The sequence below is a fragment of the Alosa sapidissima genome, chromosome 5 (genome assembly GCF_018492685.1).
Source record: "Alosa sapidissima isolate fAloSap1 chromosome 5, fAloSap1.pri, whole genome shotgun sequence".
In the NCBI taxonomy this organism is placed as follows: domain Eukaryota; kingdom Metazoa; phylum Chordata; class Actinopteri; order Clupeiformes; family Clupeidae; genus Alosa; species Alosa sapidissima.
The window spans coordinates 11645601-11669247 of NC_055961.1; the positions used below are offsets into that span (position 1 = coordinate 11645601).

Genomic DNA, 23647 nt, shown 5'->3' on the forward strand with positions numbered 1-23647 from the left:
TAATTCACAATATGGCTCCCATTCACCACATTTTCTGAACATTTCTCCAGATATGTGCATTTTTGCAAGTCTTAGTTGCTGCAGCGCTTTGTCCTCCGCCGCACTGAAAAGCAATCCCTGAGTAGAGGTAAAGTGTGCAGACGTGCTGGCCGCTCCCACCTTTGCTTGCTTCTCCACATACTGTTTGTAGAGGTCCTCGCGGGCAGCAGAGCTCTCCACGGCCTTGTAGCGCGGGTCTGTCTCCACCTTGTCCTTCACCTTAGCCCAGCGCTGCTGCACGTCAATATGGTGGTCACTCAGCAGGTCGAAAAAGTCCTGCTTGACCTGTGAAGGACACAGCGGAATAATCATCAATCAAACACAGCAGAACACAGTAGAATGATAAAATGGGGTGGGGATGAGGTTTACATATAAATAATGTATAAATAAGAGACAGACAGTTCTTGCAGGATTTCACGATTATTATTTTTTTTTGTGTGATATTTTGCAATCGAAATGTCTGATTTTGTGGGGAATTGGTTTGCGGGGAATTCTGAGATTTCTTTCTCTTTCTACACCATCTAAACACTACAAAGGCTATACCAGGAAATGAATGAATTGCAGAGAAAAGTGGCAGGCAGACATTTAAGACGTAATTTTCTTCTTTAGTTTTTGTGACCTTAAAGCAGCACTACAGAGTTTTGCTCTAAAACTAGGCATGCAAAACCTTGAAAACACCAGCCAGAGCCTTATTGGCACTGCTAGAAGCTTGCCAACATACAGCCTTTTGGCAATATGTAATGTGATCTTGAAAATCCCTTCACATGGTGCAATTTTACCAACTTATGATTCTGATACCATCCTAGCAACATCCAAGATTTTGGAAGGATAGTATCCAGGAGTTTGCTAGGGGAGTGTCCAGAATGTTGCTAGGATGGTTTCAGAATCTTAAGTTGATGAAATTTCACCAGAGCGGGTTGAAATGGAGCAAAAATCAAGGATGTTTGAGTGCACCATGTGAAGGGTTTTCCTAGATAGTCTGCAATGTTGTGCTTTCATTTTCGCAGTATGTTCCTACCGGAACACAGAACTGCACTGGCCTAGCGCAGATCCAGGATGGCTGGTGGGAATGTCACATGAGTCTAGCTGTCCTTCACATCAAAATGAATTTGAACATGACATCAAAACTACTATGATATGATAATATTGAATAGCCTAGTTTCTGACTTTGTACAATTCTGTTCAGATCCTGCCGTTATTTGAAGTTCAGTCACTGTCGTTAAGTTTCATCGTCGTTAGTTTCTGCCTTCTACCTTGTTCTGGTTGTATTATGCACAATTTATGTGTCAAATAAGAAAACATGCATTCACAGTGAAAAAATGCAGTAATTTGTTGATTTTGCACTAATCTCCGCAATCAGGGAATAGAAGGAGACTGAGATGGAAGGGGGAGGTCATTGGTGCTGACCTTTTCAACTCTGTTCTTGCTGTCCTCCTTCTCCTTCTTTCTCAGGGCGGTCATAAACTCTACGAAGATGGTCTCGCGGTCCTTCATTTTCTCGATGGCCTTAAAGCGGGTGTCTCTCGCATGCTTGGCGGCGAACTCGCTGAACGTCATCCTTTGATAATGAAGACAAAACAAGACTAATTTTAACAATCATAAAAATGTGGATACATATTTATAGCCAGCACATCATTAACATAATAACTATAATGTGTAAATTGACCAAGATGTTTCAAGAGGTTTCAATCATGTGCTTCTTTTTATTTTTTTCGTCCCTATCAACCAGCACAAATTAAAAAATCTATAGACCCTTTCAACAAGGTAAACAAAAACAATGCTTGAACGTTCTATTTGGGCCCCAATCTACTTCCTCTGCATTAAGATAACATATGGAATGTTAAAAAGGAAGTCTTGTGGGGCCAACTATGATGCTGATAATGGAACTCTTGAAAGGGTCCATACCTGATACAAACCAATCATATAAAGCCTTGATGTTAGACAGCTTGATAGTTTAGGAAGAGCTGGTTTCTCTGACATTCAGAATCAGTGAAATCTGAACCATCTATGTGGGTACACTGACCGGACATGCAGCCTGGAGTCCTCCATCATCTTCCTGAAGTCCTCCTTGGACTGCATCAGCTTGTTCTTCTTCTCCTTCCGCTCCTCCTCCGCACGGGTTTTCACATACTGGTCAAAGACCTGCGCATGACCAGGAGGAGATCATTTTAGCATCAAATCGGAGAAAAATGTATAGCTAATTTTGCTACCCATACTGCTACGTACATTCACTACAGCACTAGGACAACACATCTAAATGTATTCAGTTCTAGAAGCATTGAAGCTTCTTGGGAGTTCCTTATGCATTTGTTCTGTTTTCTTCTCCCCTGCGGTGTGCACACAAGGATTCTGAGAAAACAGCACATTTGCCTCTTCTGAGAAGATGTGGTGGCTGCAGCAGCAACTCCAGCAGCAGCATCATAATCAAAGCATTACAAAACCACCAGAAATGCTAAATGTGTTATTTAATATTAACCTAGCTAATGTGCTTCAGCTAGCTTCATCTACACCAAAAACAAAACAAACAAAAAAAAACACTTTGGAGGATTTTATCTGTACCTGTTTTCTCTCCTTTGAGTTTAGGAGGAGGTAACGAGGGTCGAACACTATCTTATGCAGCTCTTTCTCCCAGGTGGAAAAGGCAGATACCTACAGTAGGGGTACGGGGACAGTTATTTCAAAAAACCCAGCACAAGATTTGACCAATATCACATAGCTCAGAAAGATTCCTTTTCAAACACGGTGAAGGCATTCATTTATGTAATTTATAATTTATCTACAGAATATTTAATATTTAAGAGATATTTAATCTAATATTCAATGTTTTTAACTCTATTCATAAAATGTTTTAGCAGAGATATGGTAGTAGGTAATAAGAACATTCTGTACTGAGGTCCAATGTAGTTTTGGGAAATCAAAGGAATGCCTCTGAAACATGAAATCTACAGATATGCTACACATATTAACAGATCAGATTCATCAACATAATCGACATATACAACCAAATGATTGGTTAATACACTTATACAGAACATACAGAACTGAATCAAAAAACATAAATGTACATAAGAACAACATAATAATACAATATCAGTGGTGAGTCCCCAAGTTGACCATTAAAGCCTTTGTAGCCACTGAATAAATCTAAGGTTTAGCTCCAACTTCACAAAAGATGTAGAGAATTTGGTCAGAGTTGAGGTAAATGATTCACAGAGCGATACTGATTCTTAGGGCGGAAAAAAATAATTCTAATGGCACTAAGCTAAAAACAGATTCATGTAAAACTATTTTTTTCTCTCATATTAAAACAGTTCTATGCACATAGTTAGTGAGCTGTGGATTAAAACAATCAAAGATCCGCACTGTACAAATTGTGAGTCTGGAAAACAGTTCATACTCAATCAGCCAACTGAAATGTTAATTGTGCTATTAATTACACAGTGTCCCATCTTTGTCACAACTCTTTGATCTGAACTCAAGATTACCATGATCTACCGCCTCACCCTCCCCCTCCACGATTAAACTGGGACAAAATTTGAAACTAAATTAACTGAAAAGGAGCTGGTTTCCATCCGAATCAATGCAAATAAACCTATGTCTATCAATCTAGGTTGCTATTGCAAATGCAATATGCATGCTATGTAAATGAGAAGTCAACCCACCCCTTTCAAGCAAATTCATTCTTGATTTGACTTGGAAATTTGCAATATATCTTCTAAGTGTTTCCACTTGAACATTTGAATTAAAAGGTTGGATGGAAACCCAGCTACAGATTCTTGCCCGTGAAACCTCCTCGACAGCAACGGCAAAAACCTCCCTTGTCATTAACTACTGTTGGTTTTCCACTGCAGGTTTTAACCATGTCCACCTGAGCACAGTATCACTTGTGTCTCCTCTGGAAAAGGAACAGCATTGAATGCAAAATATAAAGTAGAAATAACATTCTGCATACTGATTCTTAAAAATGCAGACATGCACCAAACATTCTAAATGCTTCATAGATTAATAAAACATCAAAGCGCAAAGGCCTAGCATCTCCTCTCACAAATAGATTCAGAGACACAAGCGAAACCAATGCCCATTATGGAGATGTGACACAGCCAGAGTGAAGCATGCAAGTGGAAAAGTAGTCAGTTATTTTATTCTAGCAACTGTTTGTAAAGCTTGTTTAGTGGCACATTTCCCCAATGGTCTCCTAGTAAGACAATAGATTTAAAGAATTCCTTAAGGGAAAATAAACTCTGTCCTAGCAAAAACACATAACAATTCATCACCAATTCAAGACGAGAATTAAAACTCCAAGAACTTAGATATACAAAAGTAGTTCAAGACTCAAGAGATTTTAAAATCAGAGAACAGCATGAAGAAGGAGGAAGGTGAGGAGGGAGAATAAAAAACAAAAGGATAAGAAGAAACAAACTGAAGATTGTACCTTGCTTGGGCTTCCATTCAGTTTTATGTGTCTAACATTACAGAGCTGGTAACAGTAGTATTGCGGTTGAAGTGTTTTACCCCTCTCTCGAGCAGCATGTCCCGGAACTGCGTCATGCGCACATCCAGCGGCACGACGGCCCGTTCCCGAGCTGCCTTCAGCTCGGCCTCCAGGGCCGCCTCTTTCTCCAGGTCAGCCTCTTTCACTTCCTCCTTCCTGCCGTGCGAGTGGGGGAGGGAAAGGAAAGAGGAGGGGGAGATAGAGAAAAAGAATAGAGTCAGGGGAGGGGGACAGGAGACCCAGACGGCGTCTGGCGCTGGAAACGGATCTGGGCCACATCGAGGCCAGATCCGTACCAGAGAAAGCTGCCATCTGAGAAAAGGTTTTTTTTTGTTTCCTTTATTTTTTTTTTTCCTATTTCAATTTGTTCCCATGGGCCAGTGTGTGGATCAGAGGGCTTCATCTGTGACATTTGGATGAGGACAGAGAAGCTCCATGATCCCAAAAGCAGAGCTGAGGGTGCAATCTGGTGGCTAGTGGGTGCATTAGGGGGTTGAATGGTGGAGGGACTAGCTGGCGTTACCTTCAAACAGAACAGTGGAATAAATATGGAGTGCCTTCTTTGGAAGCTGTAGTGGTAAGGGCAAGTTTCAGCTTATCAATCTTTCTGTTTCAATTAATCCAGTTTATCTAAAAATGCATTAAACGCTTAATTTAATTTAATAATGATTTGCTAATTATGATACTCTTTCTCTCTCCATTCCATTCCCATAGCAGTCTAAAAGAAGGTCAAGCAAGGTCATTACCTCGGAGGCCCAATGTCGGCATCCCCAGTGCTAGAGGCGCTCCCTGAAAAATAGTCCCCAGTGCAACAGGACCACTGTATGGGGAAGGGAGAGGCAGGCTTGCAGAGGCAGGCTTGCACTGACGGGGAAACAGTGACTGATTTGGCTCTTTGATCACATTGGCAACACAAATCACAACATCACATCAGCAATCCCTATGTGTGAATGTGTAACACACCACACATGTAGAACTGTAATGGGTGAACTAAGAGGAATCAAAAGAGCAGAGTCTCAGGGTATGTTTAAGGAATCCACTCTGCTTTTATCCACATGTTCTTTTCGCCATCATAAACCTAAGAATACAACTTTACTTTTTAGGGGCCAGCTCTTGTGGCCAGAGATTAAAGTGACAATATAGGCTTCATCATATTACAAGGTGCATTTCTAGAGGTGATTTTTAAAGTAAGTATATATATAGCACTATGAACCATGCAGCTTCACAGCATACACTACCGGTCAAAAGTTTGGGGTCGCTTAGACATTTCCATTCTACTCCATTATAGACAGAATACTAGCTGAGATCAGTTGCATTGTGTTTTTAATCAGATTTCAGTTTCATCAGCAGTTTCATCAGCAGTTTTCAGATTACATTATGCGCTTACATAATTGCAAAAGGGTTCTCGACTGTTGTAGAAAGAAATGGCTGATCTTTAATTCAATATCTACATTGCCCATTATCAGCAACCATTCATCCAATGTTCCAAAGCCACATAGTGTAATCTGAAAACTGCTACCCTGATTAGAAAAACAATTGATATCAGCTGGTATTCTGTCTAAAATGGAGTGGAATGGAAATTTCTAAGTGACCCCAAACTTTTTGACCAGTAGTGTACATGCCAATTATATCCTCTACATGCATTAATTAGCAAGCTAGTTAGGTCTAATCAATGCCAGCTATGCTGCTGTTGTTGGTGTTTTAAAGGCAAAGCTATTGGCAGTTAGGTAGTTTGGTTGGGAGTGGGACGGCACCACCACCTCAGGGACTGGTACATGAGGAACGATAGCTGCTGTGTGGGGTTCTTCTCCAGCACGCCACACAGCTGTTCAGTGAGTCACTACGGCGACGCCCAGGTAATGAAGATACAACTTTCTTACTGATAAGACTCATGATTATTTATCATTTATCAACTCATCGTCTTTGGAAACCCCCTAACATCTGTCCCACATCACCCGTCCCAGGAATGTAACGGAAAAGATGCTGAAGTCAGCTAAGTGCTTAAGCTTTATCGTCTTCATATAAAATATAGAAAAATTCAACAACACGTGGCATCTATATAGCACCTCTCAGGGCACCTCAGCATCTCTCCGGGGAAACTTGGCACCTCTGCTAGCATACGTTCCTGGCAGCTTGCTTGTTAGTGTTTTTGCGTTGGGTTTCCACAGCGTCCTCTAAGAGGAACAATTTGAAGAGACCAAAGGAATGCTCAGTTACACACTAAATTAGCACAGTAGCTTCTTAAGTTGGGGCTCAAACACAAGTTAACTTTTTCAAATTTTGACTACAGGGAAATGCGTAAATTGGGGTTTGAGCCGTAAGCCTGTAACCCATCATTACATGCAGTCTGGCCACACAGTGCCAAAGTTGTATCTGTCCTTGTGTTTAGCTAGACAGAGGGGCGAGAAAGATTGTGAGTGTTCTTACTTCCTCCTTTTGGCCTGGACTGGCTCCTCCTCAACACTCTCCTCTCGGGCCGGCTCCTCCTCCTTTATCTCCTTGGTGATGACTGAAACATGTGAAAGGTCAGTGTTACAAAAAATTATTATCATACAAATACCAGTTCAGCCTTGATCGCAAAGAAAAGTCACTGGACAATAGATGGCCATTACCAGTTCAACATACATTTATGCATAACACATTTATGCACACATTTACACTTAACAGCTTTATATTTCATAACACATTTATAAGAGCTTTAAGAGCTCTTTTCAAAAATTTTAATGGAAGCAAACAAAATGACAAAGTTTTCTTTTTTGAAAAACACATAGCGTATTTTCCGGACTATAGTCACACTTTTTTTCATAGTTTGGCCGGTCCTGCGACTCAGGTGCAACATATATATATTTATATATATGTTTTTTTTCCTCTTCATGAAACATTTTTTGACTGGTGCGACTTATACTCCGGTGTGACTTATAGTCCGGAAAATACGGTACTAGAGTTTTTCACATCTGTTATCCAAAATTCAGCCCTGAATTCCAACACCAAAGCACTTTTCCTCTGTCGCACACACGCTATTTGTTTATCCAGCACCGGCTTTGGAAATAACGATGTCCATAGACAAGGCAGAGTATGTTGCATGATTTTATGAAAGCATGTCAAATGTGTAGTTTCTTATGTCTCATTCCATCGAACTACAGATCCACTACCCAATCTGGCAAAGTTGCATAGTGCGGTTATAGCCGATAGAGGGTTACGAAGCGAATGCACAAGTGTCATTCACTCCGTTACGAGTTGAGGAACCACTGAAGCGATTTTGGAAAAACTCTTTGGTGTTGCTTTAATATAACATACTGTTGTTGATCTAAGGTGTACTCCAGTCTCATCCTGTGTTTAAAATACTGCTAGAAGAAAAAGCTGCTTTGGCTTCAGCGGTTCCCAGTGCTTGTTTAACTGAGGAACATTCAAGTCTTCTACAGCATGGCATAGTCCCTGTGTTTTAATAAAGAAGGCGGTTCTCACCAGGTGGTTTGGGTCCATCCTCAGAAGTCTTCTTGTGTGGAGGCTCCTGAATGTACTTATCCACGTCGGCTCGGCCAACCAGCTCAGACGGTCGGTCCCACAGGGAGATGCGAGAGGTTGGGTTGTAGAAGAACACCTGGTCATCACCTGTCCAAACCACACACCTGTACAAGAACACAGCAACGACAGCTTGGGTCAGTCACATTTCCTAAAACTGCTTGTGATATCAGAGGAAAACAGGAACTCAATCGATGGTTTTCAGGGTCTGTCTGGAAGGGGTAAAACAGAACTGTGTTTACCAGGGGGTTCCAGGGATTGGGTTTGAAGCGACAGGCTTGGCTCTTTGTGCAGCTTTCTCTGCTTCTGTCATTTCCTCGTCTTTTGGCTCCTAAGCAAACCATACAACACACAACGATGGGAAATACTTCACAAGGGGAGATCAAAAATTCATAACCAATGGGAGACGTAATTGAGAAAAAGCAGTGTAATTATTTAGATTGGTACTATGGATTTTTATTTCCAATAATATATTAATGGAAAATTCCGGTATTTAGCACTTTGAGTCCCTTTTCTGGTTTGTTTTGAATGAACTAGAGTGGTGGACACCGAAATTTTGACGATTGGTCCTGTCTCGACTTTTCTGACTCGTTTTGAATCGCCTTTGCCTGCTCAGGGTGGCTGCCAACAGGCATACTGTAGTAGGCTACTCAAACATGTCCTAAAACATGTCCTGTTGGCAGCCACCCTGAGCAGTCAAAGGCGATTCAAAACGAGTCAGAAAAGTCGAGACAGGACCAATCGTCAAAATTTCGGTGTCCACCACTCTAGTTCATCCAAAACAAACCAGAAAAGGGCCTTAAAGTGCTAAAAACCGGAATTTTCCTTTAATAACACCAGTCAAAATGTCCATTACATCTGTAGTAAAAATGTCTATCTGCAGGAGAAATAAAGAACAAGATACCATTTTTGACTACTGAATCCAAATTCACAAACATGTTTTCCAAGGGGTCCAGGATATGTGCGCTTTACACCTTATTCAAGAGTTCCAAATAGCTTAACAATAATACTATTAGTACAAAAACTTTGACAATCCTCCACCTTACCTCTTTTATCTCAACCTTTGGCTCGACGAGGTCCTCCTGATCAGCCATGTCTACATCCTCAGAGTCCTCCGCAGCCTGCCTCTCTTTGGCTTTCTCGGCTTCCTTTTCTGTTAACAGTATGATGCACATAATGAGACACGCCAAAACCAGGGTGAACAGCAACCAGTATAATATGTCAGCTGATCTACTACAGCTACAAGGAACCTTGATGTCATTTTTCACAACTCTAGACACAAAACTCACAACCAATGAACAAAATGCACATTTTTTCAAAACTACACATAAAACTCAGATCATTTGTTCATTCAACAAAAATCACCTGTTCAATATGACAACTTAACATCAAAGTACTACTATTTCAAAAGGCAATTCACACATTACATTTCAAATGAGTGTCTATTCATTTCCTTACAATGATCTAACTATCAATTGATACAACTGTTCAAAATGATAAGTAACTGTTGCATTACTCTTAATGCATAGTTGTATGAAAACAGACAAACAATCGTCCATGTTTACTGCAAATCATGAATGTTCCAAGATACTGTAACGAGATTCATCGTCACCAATTAGTGTGGAGCATGAACCAGTTAGACTACAATATCCATGGATGTACCCTAATATTTACAATGCTTCATCATACACTGTTTCTATGGTCCCAAATACTGTACCACCTTTTCAGACTATTTACAGTATTGACAGTACTGCACTGTATAGATGCAGGCCCTTGTAATTGCTTGTCCATTTCTGCCAACATGTTACTGATGATTGCTAATTATTGTTGCTTTGATTAAAAAAAAATCTAAGTTGTGATTGTACTATAGTGTTTTGCATCAATATATTACAAACTTTGTTAAATGATTCCACTGTGTCTGTAGTATTCTCTCTACTACTGCAGTACTTTTACAAAGATGTATTTACTGTACATGTAGTACCATAACGAAACCTGTATCACCTATTTTGTTCTACAATATTTAATGATTGTATGAACAATGACACAGTAAAACTATCGGTTGCTTGTGTGTGGGTGATCTATAGTTATGTTTCAATGGTATTTCACAGTAAATTTGTTTTTTGAACCAATGATTCAAGTGGTGCAAGTGCAAGATTTCTTTAAAGATGTGAATGCACAATGCAATGTTTTGAACATTAGACAGCCTGTGTTACAAGTGATAACCGTTTTGAGTTTTGTGTCTAGAGTTCACAAATGACGGGTTGTCACAAGTCGTCACCACGTACAAATGGAACGCTCGATAAGTGGTAGCTCACTGGGCCTTGACCCACAGCTCACCTTTTTCCCTCAGCTCCAAAGGCTTCTCCCAGGTTGACTCCAGTGTGCGGTTGTTGTAGTAGTACGTCTTCCCATCCACTGTCTTGTACTCAGACCACTCTGGTAGGGGTAGGGTACCCGCCAGTGTCGCAGGTGTAGCTGCTATGGTCAGCTGGGGGTGGACCATGGGTACCAAAGGTGGGCCCATGCCTGGCAGCATACCTGGGTAAGATGAGTGAGAATGGACTGAATAGAAATAACAGGGGCGAGAACATAAGATGCAGACCAATGCCATGCCACAACAGAACAGGGACATTTGCTCATCATGACCCTAAACACTAAACACCCTAAAAGCTCATAGCCATGATGTCAAAAAGGAATAGGACTCTGAAACTCTGGAATGCATGCGTTTGCTTTGACACATCAGAATTCATTAATCTTAGGACCAGACTAAGCCACCACAGCCAATAGAAACACTCCAGTCCCTCCCTTCATTTTCAGCAACAAGAGCTTATTTGTTACCATCTATGCTGTCAGGACTGCCCTCTAGTGGCTACTCTGGCAGAGTTGATGTGGTCAGGGCTCGACATTAAATGGTTGCCAGATTTCCTCTTGGCATCCACAGTTGGGTGACTGATAACCACACTGTACTCTCTGGCTATCTCTCTTGGCAAATATTATGGCTAAAATTTCCCCAAGTACAACATAGACAACCAGCAACCAAGGAAACCCCCAACACAAAATCAACATTCTATTACTTGCTGAAAAAGCTGCCTGTGGTCACTGAATGAACCATTGTAATGGTTCCACACACAAGTAGTTGTATGTGTACTGATAAACCAGCTGCAGGCAACTTTGGTTGTGATGGTGAAAAAAAAAAAATTAAATAAACATTGTGGAATATGAACTAAATTCAAACCATAACTGACCCAAATTAAAACATCAATTCACACAAAGACAGCACAGATGGCAAAGCAGCCGAACCTGGACGGAAGACAAGCAGGCCCTTCGTCAAGTGTGAGTGGGTGAAGGCTTGTGGCGAATTCTCACCCACCGGCGGTCTCCCCACAGACAGTATGGGTCCCCCTCCCGCTGTTGAGACCGCAAGCAATGTTGTGTTGCTAATCTGTGGTTGCTACCATTATAGCCTCATGTAACACACACGTAACACTTACAGCACAATATATACACTGAAAACCAAATCAGGCTAAGTGGAACCAAATGCAGGTGGGTGCTCCTAGTTTGGCATACCTTACAGAAGTCTACATAAAGTTGAGGTTTGTAAACTATCATGCTTTTCAATTTGCCTATTACTTCTCAGCCTGATATTGCCTGAAATTGCTATTTCTACAGCAGAGTAGACACAACTCTTTCAACACCTACTAAGGCAGCCTGCCTTCTATTATCCCAGTAGCTCAAGTTGTCAAAATCATGTCACAGCAGCCATACTCTTGTGTCTCGTTGCTAAGCCTGGCAACCACCATTAAGTGTCGAGCCCTGGAATTGAATAAACCACACAGACAGCCACTCCAGTGCTAACCAGTGAATTATAACAATGACAATAATAATGAGAGTGTTTGAATACCGGGCAGAGGGATGTGCATCCCTGGCAGGGGCACTCGGAACGGAGGCACCATGACCGGAGGGAAGGCTGGCACGGTGGCGGTGGGCTGGGGCACAGAGTGAGGCAGGGTCCCCGGGAGACTCTGGGGCATCAGGGGGACCGTCTGCACCTGGGTCATCGATGCTGGTACCCCGGAGACACTCACCACGGTGACGGGTGTCACTCCCCCGGTGGAGGGCACAGAGGCTACAGGAGGCATCTCGGTGTGGGCCGGACCTGGACAGAAGACAGAGTGGACACAGAGGGAGACAGGAAAAAGGAGATTTTAAGGCAATGAAAGGTAAAGTAAAGTAAAGTACAACCCTCAAGTTTGCTGCATGTTTTTGTTTAAATCTATGTTAGGAACAGTTCTGCATAATTTGGAATCTTCTTTAGAGGTGAGGAGCAAAACATATCTTAGGTTGGGATGGGAATAGGTTGGGAAGGCAGCAGTTAAACGACATACTTAGTTAGTTTACATTCCTGTGTAAACACAACAGGCAATCTCTAACTACAAAAAATACCCTGCTGCTGCTGCAGACGGTGAGAAACAACATTGTGAAAGTCATACCCTCCAACTACAAATAACGAAGCCACAGCCAAACAGCAGACTAGCCAATCCAAATTCATAATTATATATTTGAAAGTTTGCTATGGAGTATTGCAATAGAGCATGTCTATCTGTTGCCTAAGTGGTTGACAGACATCCAAATTGAAATTGGTGGCTGCACACAGAGAAGTCACTTGTTAAAATGAAAGCAAAATGCTATCTTCTTTCCAATGAATGACTGCACATTAGGACCTTGACTTCTTTAAATCACTTACTAGACTAGGACTAGTGGACCAAACATCACCCATAACATGTTAAAAAGTATGTTTATGTTTATGGTCTTTGGCAGATGATTTTGTCCAAAGCAACTTACAGTATAACAGAGATTGTCCCTCAACATCTTTTCAGCTGACTTCCATAGAGTACTTACTTGGCCCAGGTGGAGGCAGCGATGGAGCCGGACTGACTTCCATAGAGTACTTACTTGGCCCAGGTGGAGGCAGCGATGGAGCCGGACTGGTGGCCAGCTCGGGGCTGGAGCTGAGGTTGCGGCTGGGCGAGGGGGCCTGGGTGGAGCTTAGGGATGGGGAGACGCTGATTGGGGCCGTGGTGCTCACTGACTGGACGCTGCTCATGCCGCCGTTAGCGTTGGTAGTGGTGTTGCTGACGCTGCTCCCAGGGCTGGTGACCATAGCGACCCCTGCCGCCGCTGCTGCTGCCGCTGCAGCTGCTGCTTGCTGACTGGCCGCCAGAGGAGTGAGCTCAGATTGCTGGATGATCTTTACACCTTCAGGTTTGGTCCAGGCTGACTCCCGCGTGCGAACGTTATAGTAATAGACCTGGGAAAGGGATAAAGGTTGAAAATGCAGGGTTATCTAAAAAGAATATTGACACAACATTTCCATTGCACATCACTGGAGAAAGGAAGACATCAGTGGACCAGTGTTGGCTGGTTGAACGTCTAAGTACATTTCCATACACCGATTGTGAATGGATAGCCTATTGCGGATAACACATAACCACTGACAGCATTAAGGCAAAATACTTGAGACACAGAAATATAGGCTCCGCAGGAGAATACATGAGGTCATGAAATAAATCGTTTTCACTCTTATTCAAATAACAGTGTAATTAACAACCAGGTATCCTTATTCAGACATAATTTCCTGTTTAGTGCTCTATACCAGGGGTTTTCAACTGATTGTGAACCAGGGACCACCATTCTGGCTAATTGCACAACCACACGACCACCACTGAATAAAAATACTGATTCCCACATTGCCACTACATGACTGAATCCATGGTCACAGACCACTAGCAAAGTCCTCACGGACCACAAGTGGGCCGCGAACCACTGGTTGAAAAGCCCATGCTCTATACCTTTCCCTCTTGAGTGGTATTCTTCACCCAGATCTCCTCTGATGGGGGTAGCTTAGGTGCCCCAGCTGAAGGGACTGGGGGCATTCCTGGGGGAAATATCATTCCTGGAGGTGGAGGCATGTTGCTCAAAGGCGGAGGCATGAAAGGAGGCCTCTGATAAACAAAAACAAAGAGTAAAATTATTACAGCCTGGTAAGAGTTTCACAAGTTGTTTGTTTTCCTAACACACAGGTGTTTGCTATCAAAACAAAGTTCCACCAAGCACAAATGTGTATATCATATACATTGCAGACCAACAGCTATCTAATACCATATGGTAAGATACACCAGAAAATAATATAACAGAAACCAAACAACACATGTTCCATATATCAATACACAAACATACCCTGCAACTTGAATGCCAGGGGTCCACAGACGACTTCTCAGTAATAGTTACCTGCAAATGAGGGGGTCCCATTGGTGGGGGCAACCCTCCAGGTGGTGGCATGGGTGGCATGCTTGGATCAAAAGGTGGGCGTCCGAATGGAGGCCTCGGTGGAGGAGGAGGCCCTCTTATAACACCGAAAGGTGGAGGTGGAGGTCTCAACAGGGGTGGAGGATTGCGCATTACTGGCGTGGGGGGAGGAGCAGGGGTGCGGAATCGCAGAGACTGCGGCTGCGCCATCCTGAATAACAGAACATGAGCAAAAAGGGAGAAAAATGAATAACCAACGAGAAATTGTGCAACTTCACTGGAACATGCAAGCAAGGCACACAGAGAGGTGCTCTCCCTTCCACATACAACGAGTGCTCGTTCTAGACAACACTTATTATGTGTCTTACTGAGGTAAAATCAACTGACCATGTTTATTCAACAGTTTAAGTTACCAAGCTCGTGTTGATCTTACTTCATAAACCTGCTAGGAGAAATTGCGTCCCACTTCTTGACTACACTAACTTCCTTGTCCAGTGCAAATAATTGGCAGTTGTTCAATGAAGACACCCAGAGATACCCAGCATGATCCGCCATCCTTGTTTGCTATGTGAATAGCTAGCTGGCTAGCTCGATATGGTCAAACATCCACTTTTAAACGTTAGCTCATATTAGAGCCACCACATAACTTTGACGTACAAGCTAGTAAGGAGAAACCATGTTGGAATGTCTAATATCTAGTACTGACCAGTTCGCTGATCACCGTTTGCACGATAAAATAACTTCAGTGCAATGCATGTCGCTAGCGTAGTTAGCTTCGGACTGCGAACATGTTTGCTAGCCAGCAAGCAAGCAAGACGACTAGCAGCTACCGCCAACAATCAAAACACTGTAGCTGATTAACCTAGCGCACCCTTAGCTAGCGGTACAGTGAGTTGTAAGATGTAAGGTTAAATAATTCATTGCACTTGTGATTCACAGTATGTTGCAGACTGACTGACACGTCTGCTAGCTCTGCAAAAACTCTGGTTTGTTTGGGTTAGGGTAGCTTGCATGGCAAACTCTTCCTTGCTATTAAAGTAGCTAACGTTACCTTCAGTAGCTACTAGCCCCTTCCTCCCAAGAGGATAACTGCTGCAACCGTAACGTTACTTTATTCGCAGTCGTTTTCCCCCTGAAATTACCTTCGTAGGTAGATCCTACCTACCTGTTCTCATTGAATCCCACACCTTCTCCTTCCACATTATCCGCCATAATGGACAGATAATATCGTGAATTAAAATAAAACAGATATTCTTGTTAGCTTTCTCGTTTACGATTTTACTCAGTTTGATGACGACAGCTAGGACTACCGCGCGTGCGCTGTAGAGCGCTGATTCACAAGTCGTCAATGAATGGATGTTGCATACTTGAATCACGAAACCTTAACGTTACTTTTAGCTGTTTAGTGGGAAAATAGGTTTCGAAAGGTTATTTGTAACCCCTGTCATACCTACATGTATTTTATCCTCTTCATGGATCCTTGACATCATTGTTTTTCTGATGAAACTGCCAAGACCAGAAGCAGCAATTCTAGACATGATAATGTAACACACATATGTTTAACAAATATATTTTATTACCAGCTTAAATAAAAATTCACAATACACAAAGATAAGAGTTCAATGACAACTAGGAGAAATTCATTCTGCTTACTAAGTTACTATGTAACCATACTAGGACATTTACTTTTATACACAGCCATAAATCCAATTAACTGTTCAGTTATGCTGAGAGTATTGGCAGTGCAGTCATAAATTATTTTAATTATTATAGTTATAAATAATTGCAAATTGAATGCAAATATTTCCATAACAAACCAACAGCAACACACACACACACACCAACAAAACAGGCTGGCATGCAATTAATGGATTATGAACTGAACAGAAACATTCAATTTTAGGACTGCATGTTAAAAGAATGATGAGCACAACAGGAGTGAGTTTGATGAGGAGAACGCCCTACAGGATCCTCATGACTCTGATTTCCTCCCCATCCTCGCTGACGGTCTGCAGGCGAGAGGGATCGTCTTGAGCAGCCTGGCTGTAGACCACCTCTGACGATGTGGGCACGGTCATGGATGGGGCCGAGACCATCACCATGGAGCTGGTGGAGGGGACCGTCGTGGCGTAGCTCTGACTACTTCCCTCCCCCGCCTCACGCAGCATGAACTCGCGGGACAGAGTGGCCAACATGGCCTCGTGCTTCTGGCACTGCTCCTCATAGAAGCTTCTGACGTCCGACACAGAGTGGGTGAAGTTCGGATAGGCGTAGGCACCTTGGGTATTAGGGTATGTGCTGACAGAATAATACAATAATATCAATTAGTATTAGTCATTATTATTATTTAACAAATGATTAACTACCTATTAATAATAGTTTAAACATTTGATTAGAAAGCTTAGAAATGATGACTAAGTTAAATACCATATGAAATATTGGTACAGTATGATATTTGATCCTCAGCTGATTTTATGTCGGGATTGCAGTGCTACACTCACCAAGGTGGATAGAACTGGGTCCCCTGCACATACATGGGAGAGGGGAAAGAGAAACGTTGAGTAGGGACGGCGTTTGTAGGGTGCTGCCCAGATGTCAATGGATACACTTGCTGGTGTCCGAGATTTGATGTTTGCAGCTGAAAGCCTTTCGGAAAGTGTATCACGTTGGCGGGAGTCACCTCTCTCGGTGGCTCCATAAGCTGGCCATGTTCAGACTGGACACTGGGCTTCATGTAGTAGGGCCTGTGGACCACATCCCCTATCATTTCACAGAGCGGAGCTCGATCAGCGCACAGTCCAGAGGCAAAAATGGAGTACTGCATAATGGATTAACATGATCAGGTGACGGGTGTCCTCTGAAAGCTTACCACATGCAAGATGTACTGTGGGTTGAGGAGCAGGTGGCTGAAGAAATATGGGTTGCCCACCAGGTATCTGGACTGGACCTGTGAACATGTGGACAGGTGGAAGTCCTACAAGGAAACAGTACTATGGATTGGGATTTTGGATTGGGATATCCCCATAAACGTGTGGTTTATATTCAGGGTGTATTTTATTCCAAGGAATAAATAGCCTCATATTTCTATAGTCATTAGGACAGTTTAGTTTCACTCAACAGGAATTTGACTTGTTCTATGTAACTCTGTTGTATTGTGAACATTAAAAAAAACATTAGTATTTTGCAGCTCTAAGATGTTTTACTGAAATGTGTTTAATGCATGAAATTGATATAAACTGTCAGGTGCTTTTCTACAAGACAAAATGCTATGTTTAGACTTACGGGGTCTCCCTGCATTTCTATACACATACTGTCCAGCGGCATTTCTCCCACGTGTAGAGGGTTGTCGTGCCAAGGTGTAGGTTGAAGAACAGTGGGGGATTGGAGGTGGCGAGGTGGTGGTCGGGGGTGGCTGTGTCGATGTTGAAGGAGCCTCGTCCCCGGCAGCACCACCTTTTCTTTTCCCTGGTCTTGGCTGATAGACCCAACCTAATTATGTGGTGGAACAATTAGAATTATATCCAACTGATTTAAAGTCACACTCAACATTTGTAACAACACTGAAAGCCTCCCTGGTTTACCTGGAAACTCCTGACGATGTTTATCTTTAAGTTTGTGTGCCTCCTTATAATAGGGCAATTTCTGCTCTTCAGTCAACCTACTCCACTCAAGTCCCAGCTGCACACTAATGTCTGCATTGTTGGCCATGGGATTGGCCCTGGAGAGGGCTTGACGGTGGATTCTGGCCCACACCATGAAGGCATTCATTGGTCTCTTGATGTAGCCATTGCGGTCTTTACACAATGGTATTTCTGGTTCATCTTGGAGAGGAATTTTCAGAAATTATATTAGATTAGATTCAACTTTAATGTCATTGTGCAGAATACAAGTACAGAGACAACAAAATGCAGTTTTTGGTCTAACCAGAAGTGCAAAAAAGCAGAAAAGTGCAATGTGATATACAAATTAGCCATTAGGCTACCTAGCCAGAACAGAACCTAACCTTCTATTACAAGCCATAATTTGACACTTTGTAACATTTGACATTTGAAGCTACTAAACAGATGTTTACAATTTAGAGCAGTGTAAAAAGAAAAAAGTGGGTCACCCATATTGGGTGTGGACTACACATTTAACTGATGATAATAAAAGTACAAGTAACCTCATTCAAGTTTAACATAACATGATACATTCTGACATTAGTCTTACTTTGAGCTTTGAGGCCTGATCAAGAGCTCACAGTATAAGCTACCAGAAACACTGCTCAGTGTGTTTAATTTAGCAGGGGCGAGAAAAATGGTTATGGGATTTGGCAGACGCTTTTGTCCAAAGTGACATACAAATAACAATACAATAGTTACATTTAACAGTAAACTATTTAAAAAGTTAAGACTGCATCAAGGAAAATAGCAGTAATACACAACAATGTCAATTCAATCCATAGCCAAATGAAAATAAAAACTATTATATACAAACCATAACGCATAAGAAAAGCTTAATAAACTAAGTGCATGTTAAACAGATATGCCTTTAGACCCCTCTTGCAAGACCCAAAACTATCACAGGAACGGAGAGCACTGGGCAACTCATCCCATCAACATGGAACCACTGAGGAAAAGAGTCTTGAATTTGACCTGGCGTTTATGGCTGGTCGACACAACAGATGCTCATCAGAAGACCGCAGTGGGCGGTTGGGAGTGTACATCTTGATCTTTGAATTAAGCTAGCAAGGAGCATATCCAGTCAGTGTCCTATAGGCCAAAGTGAGAGATGTAATCCAGTGGAGAGTAAATAGTGAGAGGAGTTACACGTGTTCTCTTTGGCTGATGGAAGAGCACGCAGCATTCTGACAATCAGTTGTAACGATCTTACTAAATAAGCAGGTAGGCCAGCTATAGTGAATTACAATAGTCCCACTTGGAGATAATCATGGCCTGTACAAAAAGTTGTGTGGAAACTTGTGTCCGATTAGGTCTGATCTTGTAAACAAAGGATAAACCGACATAATTTTGCAATTAAGGCTAGTGCTTCATGCTCAGAGAAGTCGATAAAATACAAACGTTATACAATGCGTAACGTCTATTGACACCGATAGCTGAAGACAGTTAACCACCCACTTACCTGCTGTTGATGGAGATTGTGTGAGATTTACTCCACTGGTATCTATTTTCACAGAGGACTCAGTTGGCAAACCCATGGGAGGAGGGGGGAAAGGAACCCTGCTAAGGGTGATCGGCTCTGCCCCTTCAAAAGTGTATTGTTGCTGGAAATCATTACTTTGAAGAATTTGTGTTGACTGATCCCCTGACATTTGTGGTTGATCGTGCTCGACAAGTTGAGTTGGGATGGAGAACACCTCTGTAATTCTTGGTGCATTAGGGTCATTGTAGTTAGCATTAGCATTGCTTTCTTCATTAGCCTGGACAGACTGCACTTCAACAGGTGAGTTTGTAAAAACAGGGGTTAGAAATAAAACGTTTTGGCTAGCATTAACAATTTCATTTTCCTCTGGTAAAGTTGAGTTGACCAAGTCTTCAGCTTCTTGAGTCGAAGAAGTAGTAACGTTAACTGGCACAATGCTGTCATGACTGGAGCCTGCTTTAAAAATTACTGGAACATTGCGTTTTTTAGAGTCCCCACTGCATTTAACGTTAACGATAACGTTGACGTTTTTGACCAGCTGTTTCTCTTCGCTGGTCTTGTCTTCCGACTGATCAATGTTAGACACTTTTGGTGGCCTACCTGGTTTCCTCACACCTTCGCCACCAACTCTCTTGCTTGGCTTTGGTTCACTTTCCTCATTTTTTCCTTGTTCGTTTTTCCTCAATGACATCTGCGCCCTTCTTTTAGGATGTCTGTCCATTGTTGCGGCGATGATTCTCAATCTCCTTTCAAACCGTTTGTGATCTCAGTAAAAAAACTTGACCGGCCGTTTCAACAATAAACTGTCGTAGAATCTTGCTCATTCAAAATGTTGCACATGCTCTTGGTTACCATGAAGACCAAACATCATTTAACCCGAAACAAAAGATAGAATAATTTATAGAATGTATCACAAAATGTCATAACAAAGTAGCATTATTGTGATGATGGACTGAAGAATGGGACTGATTGGTCAACACATAGTCTATGGGTCAACAATACAAGCTAGGATACATTTATTATTTATGAGAAATTAAATATTAAGTCTACATATAGCTGCTGCCATTAATACAATTTGTTTATCCTATAGGCTGTGCATAGCACTTTATTTAATATATTTTCCAAAATGCAATGGATTTGTGTGTGTGTGTGCTTGTTTTGACATGTTCACTAACTAACATTGACTGTTTATAAGGTCCACCACCTCCACCGAGATCGCCAGGGAAAAAAAAAGCAAATTCACACACTCACCTGTCAACATAGCCCCTTTGAACATTGCACAATCAGCCTACCACATAAACATGCGTGTTTTAAAAGGGAGCCGCGCATTTGTGTTTAGGTTACATACAGGACTTTGGAGGTGTTGTTTTGTCTAGCCTGGTTTGTCAACTGAACTAATTTACCTTCATGTTATGGTACATTCTTAGCCTAGAAATCTAGACGCGCCCCTAGCGTGCTGCCAGGGCTAGTCTAGCAACTCTCCTTTGGCTTGTGAGCTCCAGAAATCGAAACTTAATCAGGCCATTGAAATCGTGTATAGAGTCGTTAGGTGGGCTTAACATAATGATTGATGGCAGAGTTGCAATGGTTTGGCTTGAATTCCCTGCTACTTGAAAACAAATAAGATGGATGTTGCTGCTGGTGAACAGTGTGACATGAGTTAAGCTTTTATTATGTTGGCAAACGTTTGAACTAGCCAACTAGCTGGTGGGAAACGCATGGGACTCATAGCGCTGCCGCTGTCCTATTGCATGCAGAGGGAATTTGAAAGACAACTGATTATCCCGCCCCTCCGACTGAGCACTGCGAACGGTGAGTGCCCAGACCCTACATTTTAATGTGGGTCTGGCTCGCCAGGCTAGTACATTCTCACACAGAGAAAAATGATCAATACAATTTAGAAGGAACAACACTGTGACTAGCAATGCCATTATTAACTCAATTTACTAAAGGTCTCTTTTTAACTTGGATAAACAAGTCGACTTTTTAGGCAGTCATTAAAGTAGGCTAATTCAGACTTCCTAAAGTTAATCCATCCACCCATCCTAGACTATTAACAATAGAAAATGTGTGATTTTCACTTCATACTCCCAAGTTTTGTAAGGACAGTTGTAAAAACAAAATTGCCCAGCTAGACTGCTAGACTGTTCATACACATTTTAACGGGCCAAAGTTGAAGAGCTGTTGTCCGTTATTGTTCGTGCAAATATAGGCTGATTCATGTTCCCTTGCATTGTGTAACTGAGGTCCATGGCTAGTCTGGCTTTCACCAGACCAAGCTCAATCTTTTAAGAAATCAAAAAATAAATAGCGGGCAGATCAGGCTGGGTTCACCCAGCCTAGTCCATAGGCACCCGATATTGTTTAATTTTCCGATTGAGATATCCACGCTCTGGCTATTCTAAATGCAAAAATGCATCAGGGAGTTATAACAAAACTGTAACTAACAAACTAGATCCTAATAGAAAGCTGTTAGCTTCCCTAAGCTACAGGTAGGCTTATAAGGTAGGCCTATTTACAACATAAATTGTCAATATATGCTGGCGACACAAATAAAATCTCCTTTGGAAACCAATGGCTTAGGCCTACGCCTTACAGTATCAAGCGGACTTAAACTGCCATATCGTAGCGAAAAGTTGTAGGCCTAATAAAATTCACGCAGCTCCATGAGTCAAAGAAAGCGCGAATGAAGTAGCCACTTCTAAATGGGACCCACTACACAGTAGCTAAAGGTGTGTTGCTAAAGCAGCCATAATGAAATGAAGGTGTCATTGTTTGGACTTCACACACACGTGCTTTTTAATTTCACAGACTACAACTACCAAGATGGAATTAAAGCACATCGATTCCCCTCTCACACCCTGCACGCACTTAAAACAAAATAAACAGGCATCTCAGTCTCATGCATGTATAGGCAAAACTATCAGAGCGGTGTAACGTTGGTAAATCTTCCATTGCACAGAATGATTTTTGTATCATTGATTTTTGTAGCACGTACAACAAATGACAGTCGAAAGATACAATTACAGTGCTGCTATCAATTTGCTTGGTATAACCGCATTTATAGTTTTCTACAAATGCAATCAATCAAATTGGCCTCCATCACTCAACCAACGCTAATGGTAACATTACCTGGGTCCTTATTGATATTATAAGATTAACATACAGTAAAAACCAAGCATGTCCGATAAACATCCTCAGATTTATTTCGGCTTCAAGGAGAAATGGGAATTACATTTCATGTGAACATCATCCTATCCTAACCTCTGCGGTAAACTACAGTCCTTGTAAGAAGCGTCCATTGTTTTTCCAACCCACTTTTAACTTCCAACAAAATTACGTCTCACTGCAACGATGCGCCATCTAGTGGACAAACGACTAGGCCTACTTATCGCCAATACTGGAAATGCAGCCATGATGATGATGAATATTTATTTTGGCTTTCTTTTAATCCTACTGAATTTGTAATTATGTATCGGCTGTTCTAATACCGATAGTATGTGGGTGCCTGTGTGTGTGTGCATGTGTATATGTGTGCACCGCCATCTACAGGCCAATGAGTGTACAGTCACTAAATGTACACATAACCAGTGGTGGAATGTAATGAAGTACAAATACTTCGTTACTGTACTTAAGTACATTTTCCACGTATTTGTAAAATTTATAGTGCATACTTTCGACTTTTACTTCGTTACATTTTACAGCAATTATCTGTACTTTTACTCCGCTACATTTCTACAACACCATCGTTACTTTTTACGATACATTTTATGATCAGTTTTTTTTCTCTCTGACAAACACGTTTGTTTACCGGGGGGGTTGCTACCAAAGATTCTGGAGCACTACGTGCATTCTTAGAAACATAAGCTTCTAGTCTAGACCAGGCAAAGCGTGAGCTTGTAGCCATCTGCATTCGGTAGGCTATATTCACCAGACCCATGGCTACACTGTACATGCAACTGTGTTCTGTGCCTTTCTCTGTCTGTTATCTGCAGCGTTAGGGCCTCCTCTCCGATGAGATTGCTATCCGCGGATCAGCGAAGTTACAGGCTATGCCCATGCTTCTGTCACACGTCTGATCATTTGCGGCACAAATGAATGGTAGACTATTAATGAACCGGTGGCCGGAAAAGACGTAACATTTTC

The 23647-nt window shown here is 41.9% G+C and overlaps 2 protein-coding genes across 10 annotated transcripts in view; both read right to left on the reverse strand.

Annotated features, from left to right (window-relative positions):
* The window catches only part of LOC121709078 (transcription elongation regulator 1-like), a 19448-nt gene extending 3600 nt beyond the window's left edge, over positions 1-15848 (reverse strand). For 2 of the 7 annotated variants that reach the window (XM_042092147.1, XM_042092144.1), the window contains exons 1-16: positions 15525-15682; positions 14342-14570; positions 13903-14055; positions 13007-13361; positions 11955-12209; positions 11354-11461; positions 10391-10615; positions 9100-9206; positions 8296-8384; positions 7997-8160; positions 6959-7040; positions 4552-4687; positions 2599-2688; positions 2063-2181; positions 1447-1597; positions 160-324 (exon numbers count right to left, since the gene is read on the reverse strand). In XM_042092147.1, the coding sequence (XP_041948081.1) occupies positions 160-324; positions 1447-1597; positions 2063-2181; positions 2599-2688; positions 4552-4687; positions 6959-7040; positions 7997-8160; positions 8296-8384; positions 9100-9206; positions 10391-10615; positions 11354-11461; positions 11955-12209; positions 13007-13361; positions 13903-14055; positions 14342-14570; positions 15525-15571 (2475 nt within the window). In that variant the 5' untranslated portion in view covers positions 15572-15682. Of the gene's footprint in view, positions 1-159; positions 325-1446; positions 1598-2062; positions 2182-2598; positions 2689-4551; positions 4688-6958; positions 7041-7996; positions 8161-8295; positions 8385-9099; positions 9207-10390; positions 10616-11353; positions 11462-11954; positions 12210-13006; positions 13362-13902; positions 14056-14341; positions 14571-15524; positions 15683-15813 lie in introns of those variants that run through there. The other 5 variants (XM_042092150.1, XM_042092149.1, XM_042092146.1 and 2 more) reach the window with 4 other exon arrangements.
* Positions 15849-15913: 65 nt separating this feature from the next.
* On the reverse strand, positions 15914-20326 carry LOC121709080 (transcription factor SOX-30-like). 3 transcript variants are annotated; one of them, XM_042092153.1, is made up of 6 exons: positions 20102-20326; positions 17941-18180; positions 17642-17848; positions 17229-17333; positions 16861-17119; positions 15914-16657 (listed from the first exon to the last, which is right to left on the reverse strand). In XM_042092153.1, the coding sequence occupies exons 1-6, from the start codon at positions 20220-20222 to the stop codon at positions 16321-16323; spliced, it is 1269 nt and encodes a 422-aa protein (XP_041948087.1). In that variant the 5' UTR covers positions 20223-20326; the 3' UTR covers positions 15914-16320. The 3 variants fall into 3 exon arrangements, with proteins under 3 accessions (XP_041948087.1, XP_041948086.1, XP_041948085.1); XM_042092152.1 differs by having other exon boundaries at positions 17229-17306; positions 19481-20326; XM_042092151.1 differs by having other exon boundaries at positions 19481-20326.
* Positions 20327-23647: the final 3321 nt, after the last annotated feature.

Excerpts from the sequence above, each read along its gene's own strand:
- LOC121709080 (XM_042092151.1), bottom strand. The coding sequence starts at position 20,222 with ATGGACAGACATCCTAAAAGAAGGGCGCAGATGTCATTGAGGAAAAAC. Across the intron at positions 17,334-17,641 it reads TAGAAATGCAGGGAGACCCC|GACTTCCACCTGTCCACATG; the intron begins GTAAGTCTAAAC and ends GTTTCCTTGTAG. Across the intron at positions 16,658-16,860 it reads ACCCAGTTCTATCCACCTTG|CACATACCCTAATACCCAAG; the intron begins GTGAGTGTAGCA and ends TTATTCTGTCAG.